General features: G+C 31.7%; 1 protein-coding gene across 8 annotated transcripts in view; it reads right to left on the reverse strand.

The window, feature by feature from the left end:
• LOC139483507 (cadherin EGF LAG seven-pass G-type receptor 2-like) overlaps nucleotides 1-18,884 on the reverse strand; it is a 55,643-nt gene extending 36,759 nt beyond the window's left edge. For all 8 annotated transcript variants that reach the window (XM_071267566.1, XM_071267573.1, XM_071267543.1 and 5 more), the window contains exons 1-4: nucleotides 14,841-18,884; nucleotides 5,336-5,676; nucleotides 2,770-2,944; nucleotides 2,300-2,422 (exon numbers count right to left, since the gene is read on the reverse strand). In XM_071267566.1, coding sequence (XP_071123667.1) covers nucleotides 2,300-2,422; nucleotides 2,770-2,944; nucleotides 5,336-5,676; nucleotides 14,841-18,420 — 4,219 coding nt within the window. In that variant the 5' untranslated portion in view covers nucleotides 18,421-18,884. The remainder of the gene's footprint in view (nucleotides 1-2,299; nucleotides 2,423-2,769; nucleotides 2,945-5,335; nucleotides 5,677-14,840) is intronic.
• Between the last annotated feature and the right edge of the window lie 5,472 nt (nucleotides 18,885-24,356).

A 24,356-nucleotide genomic window follows, 5' to 3' on the forward strand; every position in this document is an offset into this window, starting at 1 on the left:
ACATTTAAGACCATTCATTAAATATCACAGCAAAAATATTTTGGAAGCTAAGAAAATAAAAAAAAATCCTTTGTACTCAAGTCAAAAAGGATGCAAATAGGAAAACATTTAATTGCGATAACAAATTGAAATTTATCAAATCAAATAAATTTGGTAGAGGCACTGCAGGCGCGGATCCAGAGGGGGGGTTCCGGGGGTTGGAACCCCCCTTTTTTTGGCCGATCAATGCATTTGAATGGGAGCATATAGCTGGAACCCCCCCTTTACTCTGGGTTGGGAACCCCCCCCCTTTTTTAAATGGCTGGATCCGCCCCTGCACTGATGATACCAATCCCTTAAGTCAGAAAATCTTCTGAAAACTGTCTCTTTTTTAGGGCTCCAAATTTTTTTTTTTTTACTGAAGGGGTGCAACCACAACAAAAACCAGTTCACACCCAAATAGCCTTAATTGACCACCCTTACAATTTATATACTTCGTCCATAATTCTTTTACAGAAATTTAGATAAGTCAGTCTGAGTAACCACAATCGCTGTATTTACATGTCCCAAAGTACCTGCCATAATATAGGATTTCTTTTACTGATGTATATCAAAAGGTTTAAATATTATCAACCACAATCTTAAAATAACCTGGGCTCATCTCTGATTACCTAAATTCTCTTCTCATTGTTTGAATGTACCAAATTTCCTTCAATTTATGTAATGTTTGGTGCTGTATTGAAATAGCAGTGTGATAAATGGCCCATTGAATATTGAACAATGGGTAATAGTAACAATGTGAGTAGGACTATAATATCATATGATATTGTGTTAAGTAATTATACAGGGAAAAAATATTCTAGTCCATTGTGTACAAGACAGATTACTGAAAACCCAAACACCCAAACAACATAAATATTCAACGCTTCTTTTGTAAAAAATGTGCAAACGAATCAACAGGATTATTGTATTTCAGTCAGGATATGCATACTGATAGCTTATATCTGTGACATAAATTTAGAGATTTATAACATTGAATATTGACACTATCGTATATAAGTGCTATAGGTATTCTTAAACACACCATGAATCAACATTATTATGGTGTCAACAGGTTTTCTTTACTTGGACTGTCTATAAATGGATCAGCTGCAGTTATTTTGACATTCAAATTCTTACTGTATTTATAATATTTGTATTACCAAAGAATATCAAAAAAAAGTATGGATGACACTGCTTTAAAAATTTTAGTATTTGTTGCTTTCATGTTTAGAAGAACAAAAATCCTCAGTAATAAGTGTGAAGGGAGCTGTCTATCACTGACATAGCAACCCTCCTTCTCCTCCAACTAGCCTAATGATCATGATACAGATGTTTTGAGTAGTACATGTTATGCAATTGAAATAATTATGTCACAAAAATCAATATACAACTGTAATGGAATTACTCTACACCAAGAATATCAATAGTGAAACCTTGAGTCTTACAGGATCAAGATGACTCTGTATCAGAATAGATCATTGATCTCCCTTCACAATAGATATGATTGGGTGATAAGTATTTTACAGACAATTTAGTAAAATCAATTCACTTTAGAAAGCCTTTTTTTCTTATATTTTTTTTACTGCTTTTAACAAATACTAGAAAATAATAAAACCAATAGTATTTTAAAATTTATCTGAAATTTTACTTTGAGAGACAGTCCATATGTATTAAACTTATCAAATTATTAAATCAATCATAAAATGAAATTGATGTGCTCATATGAAAGACTTTTTCTAATTAAGTTCTATGCTTTGTAAATTTTAATTAACATAAGTTATTATCTCTGCCCTTCCATAATGCAAGAGTCAAGTTAATATGCACTTGGGATATTTATTACAGCATAGAAGTAGATGATTGTGGTACTTATACAGTTACAATAAACAGACATTTCAACATGGAAACTGGTTGATTTTACATCCTTACAAAATTAAGAGTGTTTAATTTAATATCTTAAAAATCTATTGTGGCAAATTTACCATAGATAATGTTTTATCATAATTTGTTTCACCATTTCTCTTTTTCAGAGTTTTCTGAAAATGTATCCTGTCAGGTTATTCAGACAGTTTTCTGGGTTCCATACAAACACCTACGGTAATCATCTAGAGTTCTGAAATTATGGATGAAACCCATGTTGTATCCAGCTGCCCAAAGTGGCCAACCCTAACCTATTATAGCAAAACAAATTAAAAGTTTTTCTTATTTATGGCTGTCATGTTCCTATTGTAGGCCACATACTTTAAGATTGACCCCTCAACAAATCTTTTATTTCTTGTACCTGCAAAGTTCTGTGCACATTTGCATGTGAATCCTCCTTCTTTTCTTATACACTGGCCATTGTTCCTACATGGATTGCTGTAACATAAGTCTACTTCCAAACTACAGAAAGCTGAGCTGTTACCTACAATGAAAATAAAGATATTTTAACACAAGCATACTTATGAACAATTAATAATATTCTGATAACAATTAATTCCAATCATGTAATTTGCTGTTGTATATATGTGGCTGAATAAGTAGTTTAACATGATATTATATTTCAGATTATGAAACTAAAAGAAAGGATATGGTGTTCAAATTGTTGACAAAATTGCCATGCACTAAACATAGAATAGCAAAAAACATTGCTGTCATTCAACTCATAGTCGCACTGAGTACCTTCAACAAATCAAAGTTAGCTCTGCAAGTTCAAAATGGTCCACTATTAGATTGCTTTATTAGATGTTGAAAGACTTAAATTGAACTTACCTGCAAAGCCTAATGGACAAACACATTTATATCCATTTCCTGGTCGTATAGGCCTGAACAACATCATATCAGAACTAATGAAAGGTTCTGCACTTCCATAGGATAGACTAGATATACAGTTGTCAAAGTAGGGACACATTTCTACCAAACATTCATTATCATCAAATGGCAGAACCTGAAAAGAACAAGAATTGTATAATATAAACACAAGTAAATGAGGTTTACTATGTAATCGAAAATAAATATAATATAAAAACATTATTTTTTTCATGCAACTTTAAATTGATTAACCCTTATAATGAGAATTATAATGATGGGGAATTTTATGACATGATATATATATCATAAATCTAATACAGAGTCAACGCAAACTTAGGGTTGTTAAATATTTCTCAGATAATTTAAGTGTAGAAAGTCAGAAAGTTAGATTTTTGCTGAACATAAAAGCTGAAATCAAATGGCCTCTTTTGAAAGAGATAAGGGGGTGTATGGTAAGTATAAAGTGAATATTTTGTCTATGTAATTTTCAAAAAAAACTCAAGCTGTAATGGTATATTGCAAGATACATGTACATTATATGTATAAAACAGGATATAGGTGTCAGAAACTAGAACTTGAGTGTATTACCTACTACAAAAACTTTGGGGTATAAATGTATTTGATTTCTCACAACTTCTTTAGAAAAGTAGTGTGTTTGGATATTTTATGGCTTTACCAAACATAAACTAGAAATAATTTCTGATAAATCCATCTGATTTATTTCATTTAATTTAAATACCTATCTAAAGATAAGTCATAAACCTGAGTCAATACTCAACAACAAAAAAACTTTTCAATTTACATATCTACCTCTCCATGTTCATAAACTTTAAACTACCATTAATTCTTGATTCTTAATACTATTTTGAAATAAAAAATATTGATTCTCTAGTTTGTAAACGCTCTTGATGCCTTATTTACTAGGTACATTGTAACTCAAGCAGCTAGATAGATTCTTAGGTCAATATTTGTCATGTGCAAAGCTGTCAGATTCTGTTCTGGAATCTAAGCTTTTTGAACACAGGGACATTCTCAATGATCATACATTTGTAGGGGAGCTTCCTAATTGCATAGAGGAGGTTCTTTCAGTATGACATTTACTGTTAAATTTTGTGATAAACAATTTGTTTTTATTTGATAAAACAGTTGATACACAATGATGAACATCAAATGATGACAACAACTCATCATCAATCCATTGTTAGAGACGTTAACTGCCTTTAGAAAATAACTCAGAAAATCCTTAAGTTGCAGAATTAGTGATGTGGCAAAAAACCATAGTAACTAAATTGCATCTTATTGATTGACAGTTTAATCCATTTTTTATTCCTTTTAAAGTGTTGTTGTCAAAAACTATTTTCAATGCATATCTTTATAGATTTGGAATCATTATTTTAATTTATTGCATGTTTCAGTTGGTTTAAACTGCAAATTATTTGATACCTTAACAACAGTCTAATTATTTTAAATTAACATAATTCTTTAAAATTAGTTCCATTTAATAATTTGTGTACTACCTATCAAACTTAAGGCACTGTTTAGTGATTTTTATTAAGTGTATTAAAATATACTCAATTTGTTCTACTAAGCATTACTTGAGCACAGACAAACATATTTTTTATCAACAGTCTCATATATATTGATCTTGACCCACATTTTAATTAATGCAACAGTTTTAAGACCTATTAAATCCCAATCAAATCAATTCAAAGGTTTCTGAAATGAGTCAACAATGTATTGGTCCTCTAATTGCTTAGCTCAGCTGGCCCTTTGATTTTATGACCATTCAGACAGGTATATAACTGTCCTGGCTACCTGGCAATTACTTGACAATTTTATCAACAAACAACATGCAACTTAATAGTGGCATTACCTACCAAGTTTATAAAATTTACACCCATATAATTCTCATATAAAGAATGTTGTAATTAACGGTTTCAACAAATTGATTTGTATTGAAACCTGACATTTCCCTTTTAATTGGTATGACTAATCATTTCTAATTTCAATAACCTGTTGACAAATAATTGCAATTTGAATGCTCATAAATAATTTTAATAAGAATTTAAGGATTACCTAAATGACAAGTCAATGAATGAAAAGGTAGAAATATGCAAGAAATAGATTTGAAAAAGTCTTTTTTACAAATATTAATGATACAGTGTCATGAGTGTAGAGGTATTTTGTTTCTCAAACAACTTGATTTCAGGAGCAGCTAAAAATCATTGGAACTATCAGACCTACTGTTCAGTAGTTGTCGTTAGTTGATGTGGTTCATAATGTTTCTCGCTTTTTATATACATTAGAATGTTACTTGGATGGAGAGTTATCTCATTGGCACCCAAACCACATCGTCTAATATCTACTGCATGAACAGCTTATTCTAATGAGAAGGGGAGAAAATCCTACAAACCCTAAATCTGAATTTCATACACAAAAGTTCCATTTCTGTACAGCTACTCAACCCAACATAACATAAAGCTTTTGGAAGGTGTAAATATTTGCCTCAGAGCAAGTCTTTACTTACCTCTAATGTGGAGAGTTCAGCCAGAACTACTCTGTGGATATAGATTTGTTCTTGTATGTATTCAGCATTGTAGAAGGATCCATCGTTCTTCTTAACAGACACACTAACATTCAACACCTGACTTTTAACATCTGTATCGTTCTCAATATTTATAACATATAGAAATCTATCCTCCGTCTTTAAAATGTTGGCCAAAGCATCAACGAAGAAATCATACAATGGTGACATGAATGCTGCTATTGTCACATTGCTGAGTCTTATTGTTACACTATTCTGTAGCATTTCCATGGAAACATATCTAACATACAGATAACATGTTGCTTTTGCCTCATTTTTACCATCTGAAAAGATACATACGGTTTATATCAATAAAATTTGCAGATATGTACAAGATACAGCAGGTTAACAGTCACAGTACATGTATAACAACATTGTTTGTTTCCCCAAAAAATCGATTTCAAATTTTCTATTGACAATTTTATGCAATATACCTGAACTGATTTGAATTTGGGGGATAAAATGTTTTTTAAGAGTTAAACTAGGGTACTAATGAAGAAACAAACGGGGAAAAGTGTGCATTGGACACAGCCAATGCCAGTGCTTGCACATAATGTTATAAAGGGACATTACTCAAGAACAGTAAAAATGATGCTACACAAATTGGTACTTGATCTGAGTTTGCTGTAATAAGCATTGTTTAAAAGTTTCCTAAAATTTTCCACCGGAGGCATAAAAATAATTGGTTTAGCATCCAGAAACCACTTTTATGCACAAAGTTGGGTCTATATCAAATTACTTTACCCTTGCATACTTAGAAGCAAAAAGAGTTGGTGGATGGATGGATTGAAAATAACAAACAAAACTTTTTCATTATGTTCATAGCATGGAGTATAATTATAAGTTATCCAAATGCAAACAAAAACTTGATGATGACCAATACTTCACAGTGTTTTAACTGCCTACTGGCAATCTTCTGACAAAAAAGAATTATACCAATCCATGCCAATGACTTTAAATATCTTATAAGAATTTTTTTTTTTTCATGTGAACTGGTAATATCCATTCTAGGGTATATAATTCAATTGAAAAATCATCTAATACTTTATTTATGTGTTTATAAGTCTTGTTTTTAGAAGCAATGTACTGTATCATGGAGAAGACTGTATTACTATAAATGTTTATAAAAGGTGATAGACCTATTTACATATATTTGTTTATAAATATTGGCCCTTTGATCCTGTCATAATATATTTTATTGTGTTGACTTGTTTAAGTTGTTACACTATCAGCTTTATTGACTAAGTCTAGTACTAAATCTTACACTCAGGTGATACATGTATAAGACCTGTACATATTAAACTCCATGGACATTCAATGGGTGAAAAAGATTAAAACTTTCAGATATTTTTGACAATATGGCACATCTGCTTTAAATCTGCCTTTTCAATGACCACTGTTGGGTGTCTTGACACTTGACCTGGGACACAAGCATATTTTAGGAAAAACAACTTATGGCAAATAATAACCGAATTTAAAGTTTGAATATGAATGCATTGAGTAAGGCATAGTTCTTCATTTACTTTCCAGAATGAAGGAGTTGATTGTTGCTAGTTTAATGTCTCATGGCTTAAGGGTATGCATATTCAGGATAGTACAATTCAGTTATAATAGGTTGGTCCAACCAGATATATGGTGGGAAATTTACATTGCAAAAGGAAATAAAGGGGCATGCCAATTAGACAGGGCAGACATGTAGCCCCTTCAGGATTAAAAGGAGGACGAAGAGAGCATTAAAACTCAATGAGAAAAATTATCAAAATGACAATTAAATTCTATGTCAAAATGACACAATTATTGAATATTCCTGACCAACTGGCTGCTATTTTCCGGTTAAAACTCTCTTTTTTTAATTTTTATTTTTAAGATTTATGAAAGGATTCAGGTTTAAATACATTTGACAAATGTATTAGCTTTTTAAATGTGACAGTCTAAAAACTGTAAATGAGCATTTAATAATTATAGAAAATGAAAAGCATGACTGAAACTTGATGTTTGATATTTTCCTTTGTACCAATCTAAAATTTCACATATTTTATTTCTACATTCTTTAAGGTTTATGAAAGATATTTGAGTCATATGAAAATAGGTCTACATCTGATAAATATATGAATACAATATTTAAATGTTGCAGATCAATCACAATGCTATTTACAAAATTAAAAATCTTTCAAGTGCAAACTGACTATAAATATTATCATCTGAAAAACTGTAAAGATTAAGTATTTGAACAGAATTATTAAAAAAAAACTATCACCCTCAAGATTACAAGACTAAGGAATCTCAAAAAACCAGAGCATAATATATCCATTGTGATTGGAAATCTTATCCAAGCATCAGAGATTTCCTGGAATCAGTGTTCCAATTCTTTAAACCTACGGTGACCACTTCTTCAACGTTTAAATGGATTAAAAAAATGAAATATTTGGTAAAGTTCCCAAAGATTCACCTCTACAACCCTTGAAGGTAGCTGAGATACCCAATACTGTCAATTAACTAACACCAATATTCTTGTTACATGAATGCAGTGAAATGAAAAGTTCATCATCATGTTTCATAACAACTCTAAAAGGCTGTATATGCATTAAGAGTCAATGTTTGGTGCCTTTTATAGCTGACCATTCGATACTGAGGCCAAATAAAAATATATGTGTGGTTCCAGTTACATGCTTTTAAAAAATAGGGTCGGTAGGTCAGCAATTTTTTTTTTTTTTTCTTTTTTTTTTTTTAATGTCAAAATCCGGAAAAGAATCGTGTGTTTATCGAAATTGTTTCCCTTATTATACACGCCCCAACCGGAAGTCCGACATTTTTACATGTGTGTGGTTGTAAAATAAACAGCCATGATACGTTTTTAGTTAATTTTGTTGCATTCTGTTATGAATTCTTGCATTTTAGCCATAACAGATACTTGTGATGGAAATTCAGATGACAGAAATCTATGAATTTAATTATTTTAATTCACAATCCTCAAAATTTGATCGTTTGAAAATTTATTTTTAAGAAATGAAAAAAAAATTCTAGGGTCGGGGGGTTTTAACTAGGGTCGGTCGGGTTACTGGAACCACACATATATTTTTATTTGGCCTGACTGTATTATTTTATGTTTAACACTGTAAAGTGTTCAATAGTTGCTTTTAATTCACCACTTTATTAAGTTCAGACTTTGGTCGATAGTTGTCTCATTGGCCATTATACATTGTACTACATTTCCTTATATACAATGTATTCTTCATATGTAAGCATTCTATAAATCATATCCTCAAAAGAAAGAATGAATTTTACCAAAATAGTTGTTAAATCAAGTCTAGACCATTTCTATATATTGCCAAATCATTGTATAAAGGTAATCTACAACCTGAATTCAAGTACATCATCATTTTTCTAAAATAAATATCAATTCATAGGTCTTTGAAAAAAATCCAATATCTTGTATATCCTGTACATGTTTGTAAACTGCCTCTTTAAGATTTAAATTCATAGGATTACAAGAATGTAATTATGCTTTTTATCTTTATAATACCAAGATTTCAAGATTTCAAGATTTATTGATAACGCTCAGACACATAAATGTGTAACATGAGGTCAAAGTATAATACATAAACAATTGAATGACGAAATGAGCATGCAGTACTATCTAAACACATAGAAATACAATAATAATGGTAAATATTTTAGAATAAACAAGCAATTTTCTTAATAAAATATGACAATCGTTTGTAGACCTCCATATTACATATGGACAATAATCCTTCCATTTTAATATATTGAGGATTAATAGTATAATATTTAGGTAAGTATTTGTTTCTATAATTAACAATAGAATCATGTTGACATACAAATAAAACATGAAATTCATCACCAATAAATTTATGACATAAAGTACATATTCTCTCTGGTCTAGGTATATTTTGCCAACGGCCTGTCTCAATTGGAATACGTAAGTTCGATGTCCTTAATTTAGTTATCCACCCTCTATTCTGTTCAGATAGTCTGATCAGATATTTTTCTAATCCAAAGTCCTTTTTAAATGACCCATAAAATTGTCCCCGGGATGAATTTTCTATATCGCTAAACCATGAGGTAATAAACTGATCACTCAATATACGATCGAGATAAGTTTTATCACAAAAGCCAATTTGGTTCATGAAAATATATCCTAGACCAGTGTTGTTAAATATTGATTCGACAGAGTCAATCCATTTGAAAACATAATGGCCATGATTCTTCAGTGATAACATCAGCCTGTACAAAGAACTACTGAGTTTACTGCTATTGTTTACAACTTTACACCAATACGAAATCATTCTACATTTAACTCGAATTTGCAGAGGGAATCTTCCTAATTCTCCATACACCATAAAATTGGGTGTAGTATTTCTAACTTTTAAAATTCTTTTGCAAAATTTCAAATGCATCTGTTCAATAATTTTCAAATTCTCAAAACCCCAAACTTCAGAACCATATAAAAGAATGGGTTCTATCATGGAATCAAATAATTTCAGTTGTAAATCTATAGGAATGTTTTCGTTTCTAACAATTCTATGTATAAAATGCATCGATTTATGTGCTTGATCAATTAGTTTCTTTTTGGTATCTAAAAAAGTACCGTTATATTTAAAGATAACACCTAAATAAGAAAATTTTTCGACAATCTCAAGTTCTTTGTCTTGTAATAAAAATTTAAATTTCTTCTTACTTTTTCTCTTTCTAAAAATCATCACCTTTGTTTTATTTAAATTGACTTCTAATTTCCATTTTTCACAGTATGATTGAAAAATATTTAATGATCTCTGCATACCTTCTTCTGTTTCAGATAAAATTACAGTATCATCGGCATATAATATAACAAATAATTCAAAAAATATGTGCAATTCACTTTGAAACTTCTCTTTAACAGTTTCTAGTGGAATCCCATCTAGATTCTTAAAGTAATCTTCTAAGTCATTAAGAAAAATTGAAAACAAAAACGGCGATAAATTCTCCCCCTGTCTTACACCTGCTAAACAGGGAAAAAAATCTGACTGACATTCATTATATTTTACACATGATTTGATTCCTTGGTACATATTAAAAATAACTTTAAAGCACTTCCCTTTAATATTACTCAATTGAAGTTTTTCCCATAAACCAGATCTTGATACAGTATCGAATGCTTTCCGAAGTTAAAGTTTTACAAAAACTATCTGGATATATATATATATGTTCGTATAGATTTACGGTCTGAAGAAACAAATTTTATTTCTATTTATCATACATTGATAAATCATGCATTCGCAAATATTTAAATGATTTGTACATGAAATTTCATGTCTTTTACAATATATCGCATTACCTCTAAAATGGCTCGAAGCACTAATATCCTAGACCCGTAGGTGTTGGTCAACAGAGGGCAAGGGGAATACTCTTGTATATCCCTAAGTCTAAAAAACAACTATTGAAAGCTGGCTAAACTAAGACATACTCCAGGTAGGCCATTATACCAGAAGAAGAGGTAGTCAAACCCTTATAAATGGCTTATAGCACTTATGTCCTGGATCTACACGAGTTTATCAGCAACGAATTAAAAGGGGCATGAGTTTCGCCGGTATATCACGAAGTAAAAATAAACCTCATTATTGCCAGCTCTTCAAACTAAGAGATTCTCCATGTTCGTATAGATTTACGGTCTGAAGAAACAAATTTTATTTCTATTTATCATACATTGATAAATCATGCATTCGCAAATATTTAAATACACAGACTAGTAAAATATGTTTGAATTGTGACAAAAGATTTTGTTCGTTAGAGCATAATAAACATGATAAAACCACTGAAATACTTGTGAAAATTTCAAAAATGGTTTTTTAAACTTTTGTCCACAATTTTGAGCACAAAAAGACTCCCAATATGTGAACGCACAATAGAAGGTATGACAGTCAGTGGCCTATGGTCTATTTATTTTATGATCTGAATAAGTATGACATGTGCTGGAAAAATGTACAGCAGACTTGAATTTTCAATACAACCAAAACAATATCTGATATAGAATCTAACAATATCACCATCAGCTAATTTCAATAAAAATGCCACCAATCTCTTTAAATTTAAGTTTCAATAGTATTACATTTCTACTGGATGAATACCTATTTGATTTTTATTGTTCAAATTAGACAAAGTTAAGCAAATTTTGAAACTTTTAACAATCCAATAGGTTCTTCCAATCATAACAAGTTTGTAATAAAATTTAATGCCTTAATTTAAAATCTTGAATCATGAGTTAGGACACAATTTGATTTCCTTAAGGAAGTTCGCTGCTCAGTTTCAAAATAAATAGCTTTCCATAAAACTAGTATATATTGATAGGGGGTTAATTGAGGAATAAAAAAAGCAAAAAAAATATAGGGGTCAATGTGCTTGTTTTCGAGATATAAGCCATTGGAATTTTGGCGGGAAAATGTTCTCTCTTGATTTTTCATAGCTTCATCATTGACCACTTAGAGTTCTCAAAAACTACTATAAAATAAATAAAATTTTATAAAACTTTTACAAATGGCTTAAAATTATACATGTAAAAGATTTATAAAAAGAAAAATGGGGGTTCATGGGCAAAATTTTTTAAGGCATTCAAATGGATAAAACCAGAGGATTTCGAAAATCTGACAAAAATTCCAAAACATGACAAGCAAACATCCTTAAAAAGAGCTACATGTAGATACAATATTCAATCAACCAAATACAAATTAAATTTCAAATGGAAGGTGTAAGCTTCATTTTTACATGTACATAAATACCAGAAAGAGTAGCATAGTGGTTGCTTCCAAAGAGATACAAGGGTTATAAGAATTAAATACATGTAGCAGATTTATTCAACTTCAAGTTGCTTTGATATAATGTTTACATATGTCTTAACATGTACTGTCTCTACAAATATGATCAAATTGCAGACAAAATATGCATAATTGACTTTTTATGCAAATGAAACTTTAAGTGCCTTCTGAGTTTTGGTTCAAATTTAGAAAGAGGTGTAAAGTTTTTAATGTTTCTTTAACAATAATGATTATTTTTTTTTCTCACAGACATTTTTTGCCTCATGAAATGTAAATGCACTGTGTATACAATGTAGCATTCAGTTTTGTTCGAAAATGTAATAGGGTCTGACGGACAATCACAAAACTTGCTTAGAATATGTATTTCTTGCACAACCAAAGGAGATCAAGAACAGGAAACAATTGTGAACATAGATACACTGTAGTTTATCAACCATTTAGATAAAAAGTTCAAAGTTATATATCAATTCTACACTAAACCTACAAAAATTAACATTATCACAGGGATTTAATATTACAATTTCGTTGATCTTCAAAATCAATTTCCTTTGAAAGTAGTATGAATCATGACACCACAAGAATCCCACAAAATTGTTGATCCTTATGTAGGCTAACAGTGGTCGATCAATTTTCTTGAGCATTTTAAGGATATAAATTGTGGTATTATCCACTAATACTTGATTCATGTATCAGTTTCTAGGTCTTATTAGGTTTTAAATCAATATAAACCCATCATATGGTCACCTGAATATGAGTGTACACACAGGGGAAATCATTTTTACTATGCCCCACTGTCATGCACTTGCATTGGGAAATTATGCCTTGATTAAAAATATCATCAGCTTCTTTTTTTTCAATAATGTAGATTTTGTGCATTTTAGAAAATGATTTCTTTTTTCAATCATGGTTCATGTTTATTTGTTTTGTTAACAGTTCGGATCAAAATAATAAAATGCCATAATTTGACTTCTGATTTTAACAAAACTAAAAACTTTAATTAAAACGAAGTCTGTCTGACACTTTATTACTAACAGGCAAATAAAACTATACAACATTCTGACATAACTCGCTTAACAAGGTTAAATTTATTACAAAAAAATCAATTAGCAGACATATACTAAGTAAGAAAATTAAATTATTACAAATTTTGCTGAAGGCTTTAACTAGATACTGTAGCTGTAGAGACTTTATAACATGTCAAAATGAGCTGTCAATTGTTTAACATTTGTATTTAAATCAGTGTGGCTCCAGGTCAGACAAAGACATGACTTTTAATTTTATTATTATCCTTATTAATATAACAAAAGGGTTGTCACGGTCATTTGAACTACAATATAGGTAAACAATTATTTCTCAAGATTGGAATACAATTAAAACCTACCATTCAAAAATGTAAACAAAGTAAATGCCATATGACTGTATGCTTTTCATATATTAATCTTTAAAATCAACTAATTATAAAGGCCATTAAGTATATAAAACTGTACATGCATATTGAATTTATAGAAGGTAAACATTGAAATTATTTATGTCAACAAAATCAAGAAAGTCTCAAACAATTAATGTATCTGTTAATTGATATAAAAATATTTTTCAAAACATAAGTTTACTGTAAATATACTACATGTACATACATATTTTAAAATTGTCCAAATATATACTTTCCTTCAATATCAATGTTACTACATGTAGGACGGTCATTGATGTCCAAATAATTTGAGGTGGTAAATAGCATATTATATATATCCTTAAGACAAATTTAATCAGAAATCAAGCTGTACAATATTGTTTGGTAATTGTCCTTAACAACATGCATTTTTGTTATTATTTTCAAATATCATCAACTGCAAGTTTGTCTACCTTGCTCAATCTGTACAAAATTATTGATAGACAAATCTTTTAATCATTTTACATGTCATCACATCCCACTACGATTGAAATACACTTTGATAAAGTACTCTATCTTTGAAGGGGTCATCTATATTATATATAGCTGTCAACAGTTTTCATGCCAAATTGTTCTGGGGGTCAATATTTAAATATTTGCCTGAATTTTTAACCTGTTAAATATTTCCTGTGTAAATCTTCTTGTCTCAATGGTTTAAGAAATCAAATTTTAATGATAAATTTGTTTGTTTACAATCTTAACGGCTCACTTGACTGTAGATAACTTGTTCAACCAGTTGATAGATTTGATAAGGCTGCATAATATAACATAGTCTGCTTCTGACTAAAATAATTTGATACTTCCAATGTTGTGCCATATTTGTAATTTTTGACAACCATGCATGCAAATACAAAATAGTCAGAATGATTTGAAAATCATACATCCATTTTTTTTGTGAATTTCTTGCACCACAATCATACCAAATTTCATCATCCAACTAAAGTGAAACATTAAACACAGCTTAATGAGCCTGTCTCACTTGCAATATATATAAAATCAACTGAAAAATGATTCAATTGTTTCAACTGTATTTTTTAAAATTCAAATATATATGTCATAGAATGCGGTTGCAAAATGAAAAAAAGCATCTTTTTCAGCACTTCATGTAAATGACATTAAGAGCAGCTAATTCATTGTAATTAGTCTAGCTATATGTATTCTTGCAATGATTGTAAATACTTTTAATACTCACCAGAAACTTTGACTTTAAGGGTACCATTCCTTGGAATATCAGAATTTAAACGATCATCCAGAGTTATTTCCCCTGTAGTACTGTTAAGATGTAAAAAGTTGGCTTCATTTCCCATTGTGAAATTATACACTAATTTATTTCGGTCAGATTCATCTGGATCATAGGCTGGTATACGACCAATAACTCCAGTAATGAACTTTTCGTTATAATTGTTGAAGATAATTGAGAAGTCTTTTAGTACTGGTTTGTTGTCATTGACATCCTGAACATTTATATTTATCTTCAATCGGCTAAAAAAAGGTGTAGATGTAGCGAGTACTTCAATTTGATAGCGTTTTCGGTTAGATTCATAATCAAACTTTATTAAGTTTTTCAGCTTTGCTTGCTCTCCATGTTTATAATCCAATTCAAAGAATTTATAATCCAATGTGTTTTGAATTTCATATTCTACTATAGCATTAGCTCCTTCATCAGGGTCACTTGCAGAAAAATAATCAATTACAGTTTTGATGGGAGTATTTTCTGGAACATATATTTCTTTCTCTTGTTGGCCAAAGTCTGGACTATTATCATTGACATCCTGGATATTGATGGTTATATTTACAGCAGTGGATTGAGATGGTACACCAAGATCTTTTGCATATGCCTTTAAATGATAAACTGGAACAACTTCACGATCTAAAAGTTTGGCCGTTCTTATTTTTCCAGATCCACCATCGATTTCAAAATCTCCATTGCCACTATTGCCATTATCAAAAGTATAAAGAATCTTAGCATTTTGATCAATATCTTTGTCACTTGCTGAAATTTCAACCACTAGAGTCCCGACAGTGACATCTTCACTAACAGCAGCAATGTAAGACCTCTTGTTAAATATTGGTGCGTTATCGTTGACATCTCCAATATGTACTTGAATATCTGTTGTGGCTGTTAGAGCAGGTATTCCATGATCACTAGCTGTGACAACAAATGTTGTACCCTGCATTACTTCACGGTCTAGGGTTACCCTGGTGGTTATAACCCCAGTATTGGCTTCTATAGCAAAGTTTGTTGTATCATGAAGCCGATATGAAATTCTAGCATTTTCACCACTGTCCTTATCTAAGGCTAAGACCTTGTATACTGATTTACCAACTTGTGTATTTTCATCAACCTGAAATGTGTAAGGTGTTCCCTGAAATTCTGGACGATTCTGATTGGTGTCGAGTACTTTTATTGTAACCTCTGCTGTGTCAAACAGTCCTTGAGAATCTGTTGCTCGAATGGTCAACATGTACTGACCCTGGACCTTAAAATCCAATTTCCCAGCTAGTGTTATTAATCCTTCTCCATTTGATGGGCTTATTCTAAACATCCCTAGATTATCCCCACTGTAAATAGAATATGTTATGAGAGCATTTTCACCTGCATCAGCATCAGTGGCCATCACATTCAGTATCCTATGTGTTATTGGTGCATCTTCTGGAACGCTTGCATTGTAAGATTTCTTAACAAACTTTGGATTGTTATCGTTCACATCTCGAATGGTTATCTGTACATTTGTTGTTGCAGAGCGTCGTGGATTTCCTTTATCTTTCGCCATAACAACAAAATTGTAATTTTCAACAGCTTCTCGATCTAATGCAGACTTCACTATTATTTCGCCATTCTTGGGATTTATTCGAAAAGGAAAGTTAACAGGCATGTTTATAATGCTGTATTCAATTTCTCCGTTTTCGCCAGAATCAGCATCATGTGCTGCTACAAATACAACAGAAGAATTTATAGCTACATTTTCCAACACAGATTCTTGATAAGGTGCAGAGTAAAATTCAGGATCATTGTCATTAACATCTTTCACGTCAATGGTAACAGTAACTGTACTTATTTCTGGGGGAGAACCTCCATCAGTTGCTCGTATATTTACAACATATTCCTTTTTTGATTCATAATCAAGGGACCGAAGAAGTGACAGTTGACCAGTATTTCTGTTCACACTGAAAGTATTTCCAGTATCTCCTATGATGTCATATGTGATTAATTTATTCACTCCAGAGTCCATATCTGTAGCGAGCACAGTAGCAATCACTGGATCATTACTATAATTGTGATCTTCAGAAATGGTTACAGTATAGGACGACTGATTAAACACAGGTTTATTATCATTTTCGTCTAAAACTTTTAAATTAAGTGTTGCTGTTGATGACATTCTTGATGTTACATCAGCGTTGTCTATAGCCTGAACCAACAACTGATAAGCATCTATTTTTTCCCGGTCTATCATTTGTTTTGTTGTTACACTTCCAGATGAAGGATCTATCATAAAAGCGTCATTATTGCCTGTTGGATTTATAATTCTGTATGTAATGACAGCGTTGTCTCCTTGGTCTCCATCCGTAGCCCGTATTGTTATTACCGTTGTTCCAAGTTGTACATTTTCATGTAAATTCTGGTAATATACATTTTGATCAAAAGCAGGTTTATGGTCATTTACATCAATTACCTTAACAATAAGCAAGGTATAAGCATTTCTCTGAGGCTGGCCATTATCTGTTGCCACAACTTTAAAATAATGAGTAGAGATTGATTCTCTATCAAGTTTTTTGGTTGTATTAACAGTTCCTGTAATTGGATTTATTGCAAACATTTCGTCACTTCTCTGGTCTGACTGAGCACTCATTGTGTATGTTAAAGTACCTGCGTCTCCTGAGTCTGGGTCGGTAGCTATTATTGATATAACCGTTACTCCTGGATTCTGCTCCTCTTTTACATTTGCTATGTATTGTTGTTGGGCAAATGAAGGCTCTTGATTTTGAGTTTGTCTGCGAAATCGTCGATGAACATTAAACTTCATATTAATTTCTTCAAACGACATTACATCAAAGTTGCCTGAATCTTGCATATTTTGAAGTATAATGCTTATTGGAACCATTTCCAATTCGTTTTGACAAGATACGAGAACATTTCCAAATAATGTTATGTTACAGGATTTGAAGCAAATTTCCTTAGTTGTTAAAATAGCACCAATGTCTGTGTTGAATGAATAAAACGGGCTGTCAAAACTGACATCCAAAATTTTACAAGTTTGATGATTGAATGAAGTTAAGTCCATCAGGGTTAATATATTTTGATACTGTGAAAAGCACTTTTTAAATTTTTTCTGTATTTCAATTTGATGAACATCACTAACTTTCCGTCTTCCAAATTTTCTGTGATTTGGAACTTTGCACTTTTGTCCTTCCAATATTAACTTTAAGGGAGTTCTAGATATATTAGATGACTTATGTAAATATGAACTCTTTTTAGATAAAATACTATAATACATTGGATTGTCATATTGTTCACAATTTACAGGTTTATTCAAATAAACTGCACCTGTGTTTGAATTTATGACAAGAAGGTCATTTGTAAAATCTCTTAAATTTTCATTGTAAATAGAGTAAGTCCATCCTTTCCCGTGTTGTGAATCAAATACTTTTGTTCCAGGTATTAAATGATCCGACACTTTAATAAGAATACAATAAATACAAGATGTGTTTAAAATCAAACTCACACATATGTATAATGCACATTTCTTCAAGATATTGGAAAAGCCATCCATGCTGAATTATTTACCGGTGCGTCTCTACCGTTACTTCACTATGCACATTTAGCGTGTCTAATAATTTACAGGTAAATCCGATGTAAAGCGTGAATGAAAAATAATGTTTGGTTTAGAATTATCATCTGGATGTTGAATATTATATTCGAAATGTTACCTTATCACATTTTCTTGTCCCAATAGAATGTGTCACTGATCATAAATACCGCCATTTCGTCACAGAAATACACTGATCAGTTCCAATCACTACAAAATATGGCTGGCAGACACACATCAAAGAAATTGACGGCTGTTCAATTGACCTCCTACCCGGAGATATATTTTAATCGAAACGATTGCGTCCTCTTTTATTAATTATTTTCAAACCCAGAAGGAGATGGTTACATGTTCGAAATGTCATTCCCATTAACAAAGTAATAAACCGATTTTTATTATGTGTTAATTTTACCTGGGCGCAGGAAGGAATGGCGTATCAATAGAAAAGTGTCATCACGTGATCAAACAAAGGTGTTCAATGTTCATTTATTACTATAATCCGTAAATCCAATTAGCTTAGTTATACACATGTCACACATAAACATATAATTGGATTAACGCGAATCTCATTAAAACTAGCATCAAAATAAAATAATTTATAACTGTGCACCCTTTCCGAGAACATTTTTATCGTTCTTCAGTTTTGAAATTGATAGAAATAACCCGGCTGGGACTATTACAAAAAATACTAATAGTCCCAAAAATAACAAGGAAATTTAAAGACAAGAAGGGTTACTAGTATAAAAATTCTCGATATATAATAATAATATAATAATAGCGATCTCAAAAGTAACACCAAATAAAATTAATGCTACACTTCAAAAAAAATATCTTAAATGATGCTTGCATGCATCTTCATATAAGGCTTATCAGACCAAGGATTTTTTAAGTACTATCAATGGTAAGATATTTACTTTTGTTTTATTAACTGCGACAGAAACTCACCTTTACCTAAATTCTGTAAGAAAATGATTTATGCCAAAGATCGTTTTTCCCTTTTTTTTTAAACCTAGATATTTATGTTTTCGTCCGATGAAAAAAGTTTCACAACTTTCATTAAATGGTTATGAATTTGGTATCTGTAAATTGTTTTTATCGTAAGTAACATCAGAAACATATGATACATTAATATAAATGTGCAAGCTAGCAAACAATTCAAATTCAATGTGGATGTACCAAGTCATGACTGTCCCAAGTTAATAATGGTTTGGGTCTTATTTTATTTTCAATTTGGCATTTACTACATGGCATTTATAGCCTCTGTAAAATTTATACAAGTTTGTCAAAGACTCGGGGTTGTTTAGAGCCATATGTATATATACATATATTCGGGGACTCTTTTTGCGACAGTCAAAATGCCTACCCATATAGATTGTTATCAGGACACGTCATTATTGAGACGACATTTCAATAAAGTGAGATTTTGGGATAAACATAAATGTGACAGATACCCAACGATAAAAAGCCAAAAGACATCTCGGGGGCAAAATGTAGATATTAAAACTAGACAAGTGTTTATACAACGTATAAAACTCTAAATTATTCCCTAGTCTATAGCAGGAAGGACCATTGCCATCAATACCAAATTCTTCAAATAACATCAAAACATTAGGCTATGTAAATGACACAAACCATTGGCATCAACTAATAAAGATACGTTTAACAAAGTACCCTACAGTTGTTTATATTATTTTACAGTCATTAAGTGTCAAACTAGTTTTATAATGGTCGCCGTAATTGAAAAGCAATTGTTCGTACTAGATGATTCGTATTTGTTTCAGGAACGAAAGAGTTGTCTCCCATTCACCAACAAGACATTTTTCTACCCTAGTATACTGGTATAAAGATGAGTTTATTTACTTTGCGAAATTTCTCTTAAATGTATGTCTCTGCATTGCGTTGAAAACACACTATAAAAGACTATTTATTTAAAACAAACAGAAGAAATACCAGAGCAATGGAAGACATTTACCAAAAAAAAATGATAACGTTGAACGGAGCTGATATGAATTCAGTCGCAATAGAACAAGTCCTTCCCTCAGGCACTTGTCTCAGATCCCCCATATATCTTAATTACTGTGGTCCTTCCCGTGTACATAATTATCACTACGGAACAATCAGTCTCGCATCCTAAATGCCGCTTTTAAATATCTCCAATTGTCCATAATAGCCTGCACAGGTCTACGGCCTGCTTCATAGTAGTGCATTAATTTGCAAATAAAACTACTTCGAGGGTCAATAAAGAACTTTAACTTTACGAAAAAGGGATACTCTCCGTTTTTTCTACTTCTCCCGTATACCTAGTATAAGAGATCTAGCAATATATGCTAAGACAACACAGAGCTTGCGTATTTTAAGATCAATACATCTCCGTTAACAGTTGTGATTTCCCTGCTTTATGAGAAAAAGGAGATGTGGTATGATTGCCTATTAGACAACTTCCCACCGAAGTTAAAATAAAGTGGACGTAAGCAATGATCGGCAACCGTAAGGCCTTCAACAATGAGAAAAACCATATCGTATATATGGTCGGCTATAAAAGGTCCCGACATGAAAAATATGAAATAATTCAATCCAATCTGTTCATTTATCAATATATTTGACATACTTTTGAAACGCTCTAGGTAACTTTACTATTTTTGCAGTTCCAGGGGTCAAGGAATGTCTCTTAACATAGCTCCTTCATTTTGATAGGAAGTCAAATTTATGATCAGATATTTTAGTTTATATCACAGTCGTGTTGACAAATGTCAGTTCTTTGAAGTCACATAAATCATAAATCTACAAAAAAAGCCTAGCAGAAATATTATGAGACTGATAATTCGAAAACGGTTGAGATCCTTATATTCATGTTGTTACAGGAGCCTTAACAGTGTACAAGACTCAAAGGTTAGGATTAAAGAAAAGCTGAGATATCATCCACCTTATGAAAGTAGCTGGGTGGAATCAGCAACTTCTTTTTACCTTACTGCAAATCTTGGATCAAAAGAGCGAAAGCTGATAAAAAATCTCTGAATTCCTTCTTTGAAAAACACTAGAATCTTCTTGATAATCGCATAAAACATTGCAAAAAGACTTTATACCACATCGACAACATCTTTATACTTTACAACGATATCAAATCAAATAATCTAGGAACACTTCTTTTTTTTTAATTTTCACTGACAAAGCAACCAAAACTTTTGTCGTTGTTTGACGCAAATGCTACGTATTAACGTCCAGTGGCAACTTTTAGATGTTTAAACATGCATGTGTATACCTAAATATTCAAAACTACGATAACAAATTGTAGTACTTTCATATCTCAAATTACAAAGTACGGAAGATGAGAAAGTAGAGTTACTGAAAAGGAAGCTTCTGCTTACTAACTAAGATAAACACAGACTGAATAGATAGATAGATAGATCATTTTATTAACCAATCATGGTGCCCAAAATTTGAGCTATACAATCAAATGAATTACAAAATAAAGCACAGAAAATGATTAGAATGATTAAAGTACATTTAAACAACAAAAAAAACCATGAATACACATTTACATTAATTAACCTGATATATACCAAGTTATTGACAAAACATAGTTGTTATTGGTGCCACTGTGACCTGGAGAAATTACATAAATTGGAAGCTGCTGTTTATTTACCAAGATGAACATCGACTGAATTGGAAGCTGCTGATTACTAACTAAGATAAACACAGACTGAATAAGAAGCTGCTGATTATTTTTACCAAGATGAACAACGACTGAATTGGAAGCTGCTGATTACTAACTAAGATAAACACAGACTGAATAAGAAGCTGCTGATTATTTACCAAGATGAACAACGACTGAATTGGAAGCTACTGCTTACTGACTAAGATAAACACAGACTGAATAAGAAGCTGCTGTTTATTTACCAAGATGAACAACAACTGAATTGGGAGCTGCTGATTATTTACCAAGATGAACACAGACTGAATTGGAAGCTGCTGTTTATTTACCAAGATGAACAGCGACTGAATTGGAAGCTGCTGATTACTAACTAAGATAAACACAGACTGAATTGGAAGCTGCTGTTTCCTTACCAAGATGAACAACGACTGAATTGGAAGCTGCTGATTACTAACTAAGATAAACACAGACTGAATAAAAAGCTGCTGATTATTTACCAAGATGAACAACGACTGAATTGGAAGCTGCTGATTATTTACCAAGATGAACAGCGACTGAACTGGAAGCTGCTGCTTACTAACTAAGATAAACACAGACTGAATAAAAAGCTGCTGATTATTTACCAAGATGAACAACGACTGAATTGGAAGCTGCTGATTATTTACCAAGATGAACAGCGACTGAATTGGAAGCTGCTGATTACTAACTAAGATAAACACAGACTGAATTGGGAGCTGCTGTTTACTTACCAAGATGAACAACGACTGAATTGGAAGCTGTTGATTACTTACCAAGATGAACAACGACTGAATTGGAAGCTGCTGGTTACACTTATGGTTTGGGTCTTATTTTATTTCTGATTAGGCATTTACTACATGGCATTTATAGCCTCTGTAAAATTTATACAAGTTTGTTAAAGAATCGGGGTTGTTTAGAGCCATATGGGACTCTTCTGTTTTTTGCGACAGTTGAAATGCCTACACATATTGATTGTTATCAGGACTCGTCATTATTGAGACGACAATTCAATAAAGTGAGATTTTGGGATAAACATAAATGTGACAGATACCCAACGATAAAAAGCCAAAAGACATCTCGGGGGCAAAATGTAGATATTAAAACTAGACAAGTGTTTATACAACGTATAAAACTCTAAATTATCCCCTAGTCTATAGCAGGAAGGACCATTGCCATCAATACCAAATTCTCCAAATAACATCAAAACATTAGGCTATGTAAATGACACAAACCATTGGCATCAACATATAAAGATGCGTTTAACAAAGTACCCTACAGTTGTTTATATTATTTTACAGTCATTAAGTGTCAAACTAGTTTTATAATGGTCGCCGTAATTGAAAAGCAGTTGTTCGTACTAGATGATTCGTATTTGTTTCAGGAACGAAAGAGTTGTCTCCAATTCACCAACAAGACATTTTTCTACCCTAGTATAATGGTATCAAGATGAGTTTATTTACTTTGCGACATTGCGTTGAAAACACACTATAAAAGACTATTTATTTAAAACAAACAGAAGAAATACCAGAGCAATGGAAGACATTTACCAAAAAAAAATGATAACGTTGAACGGAGCTGAATTCAGTCGCAATAGAACAAGTCCTTCCCTCAGGCACTTGTCTCAGATCCCCCATATATCTTAATTACTGTGGTCCTTCCCGTGTACATAATTATCACTACGAAACAATCAGTCTTGCATCCTAAATGCCGCTTTAAAATATCTCCAATTGTCCATAATAGCCTGCACAGGTCTACGGCCTGCTTCATAGTAGTGCATTAATTTGCAAATAAAACTACTTCGAGGGTCAATAAAGAACTTTAACTTTACGAAAAAGGGATACTCTTCGTTTTTTCTACTTCTCCCGTATACCTAGTATAAGAGATCTAGCAATATATGTTAGGACAACACAGAGCTTGCGTATTTTAAGATCAATACATCTCCGTTAACAGTTGTGATTTCCCTGCTTTATGAGAAAAAGGAGATGTGGTATGATTGCCTTTTGGACAACTACCCACCGAAGTTTAAATAAAGTGGACGTAAGCAATGAACGGCAACCGCAAGGCCTTCAACAATGAGAAAAACCATATCGTATATATGGTCGGCTATAAAAGGTCCCGACATGAAAAATATGAAATAATTCAATCCAATCTGTTCATGGGGTCGTTCATTTATCAATAAATTTGACATATTTTTGAAACGCTCTAGGTAACTTTACTATTTTTGCAGTTC

This window comes from Mytilus edulis, chromosome 1, assembly GCF_963676685.1.
Source record: "Mytilus edulis chromosome 1, xbMytEdul2.2, whole genome shotgun sequence".
Lineage (NCBI taxonomy): Eukaryota > Metazoa > Mollusca > Bivalvia > Mytilida > Mytilidae > Mytilus > Mytilus edulis.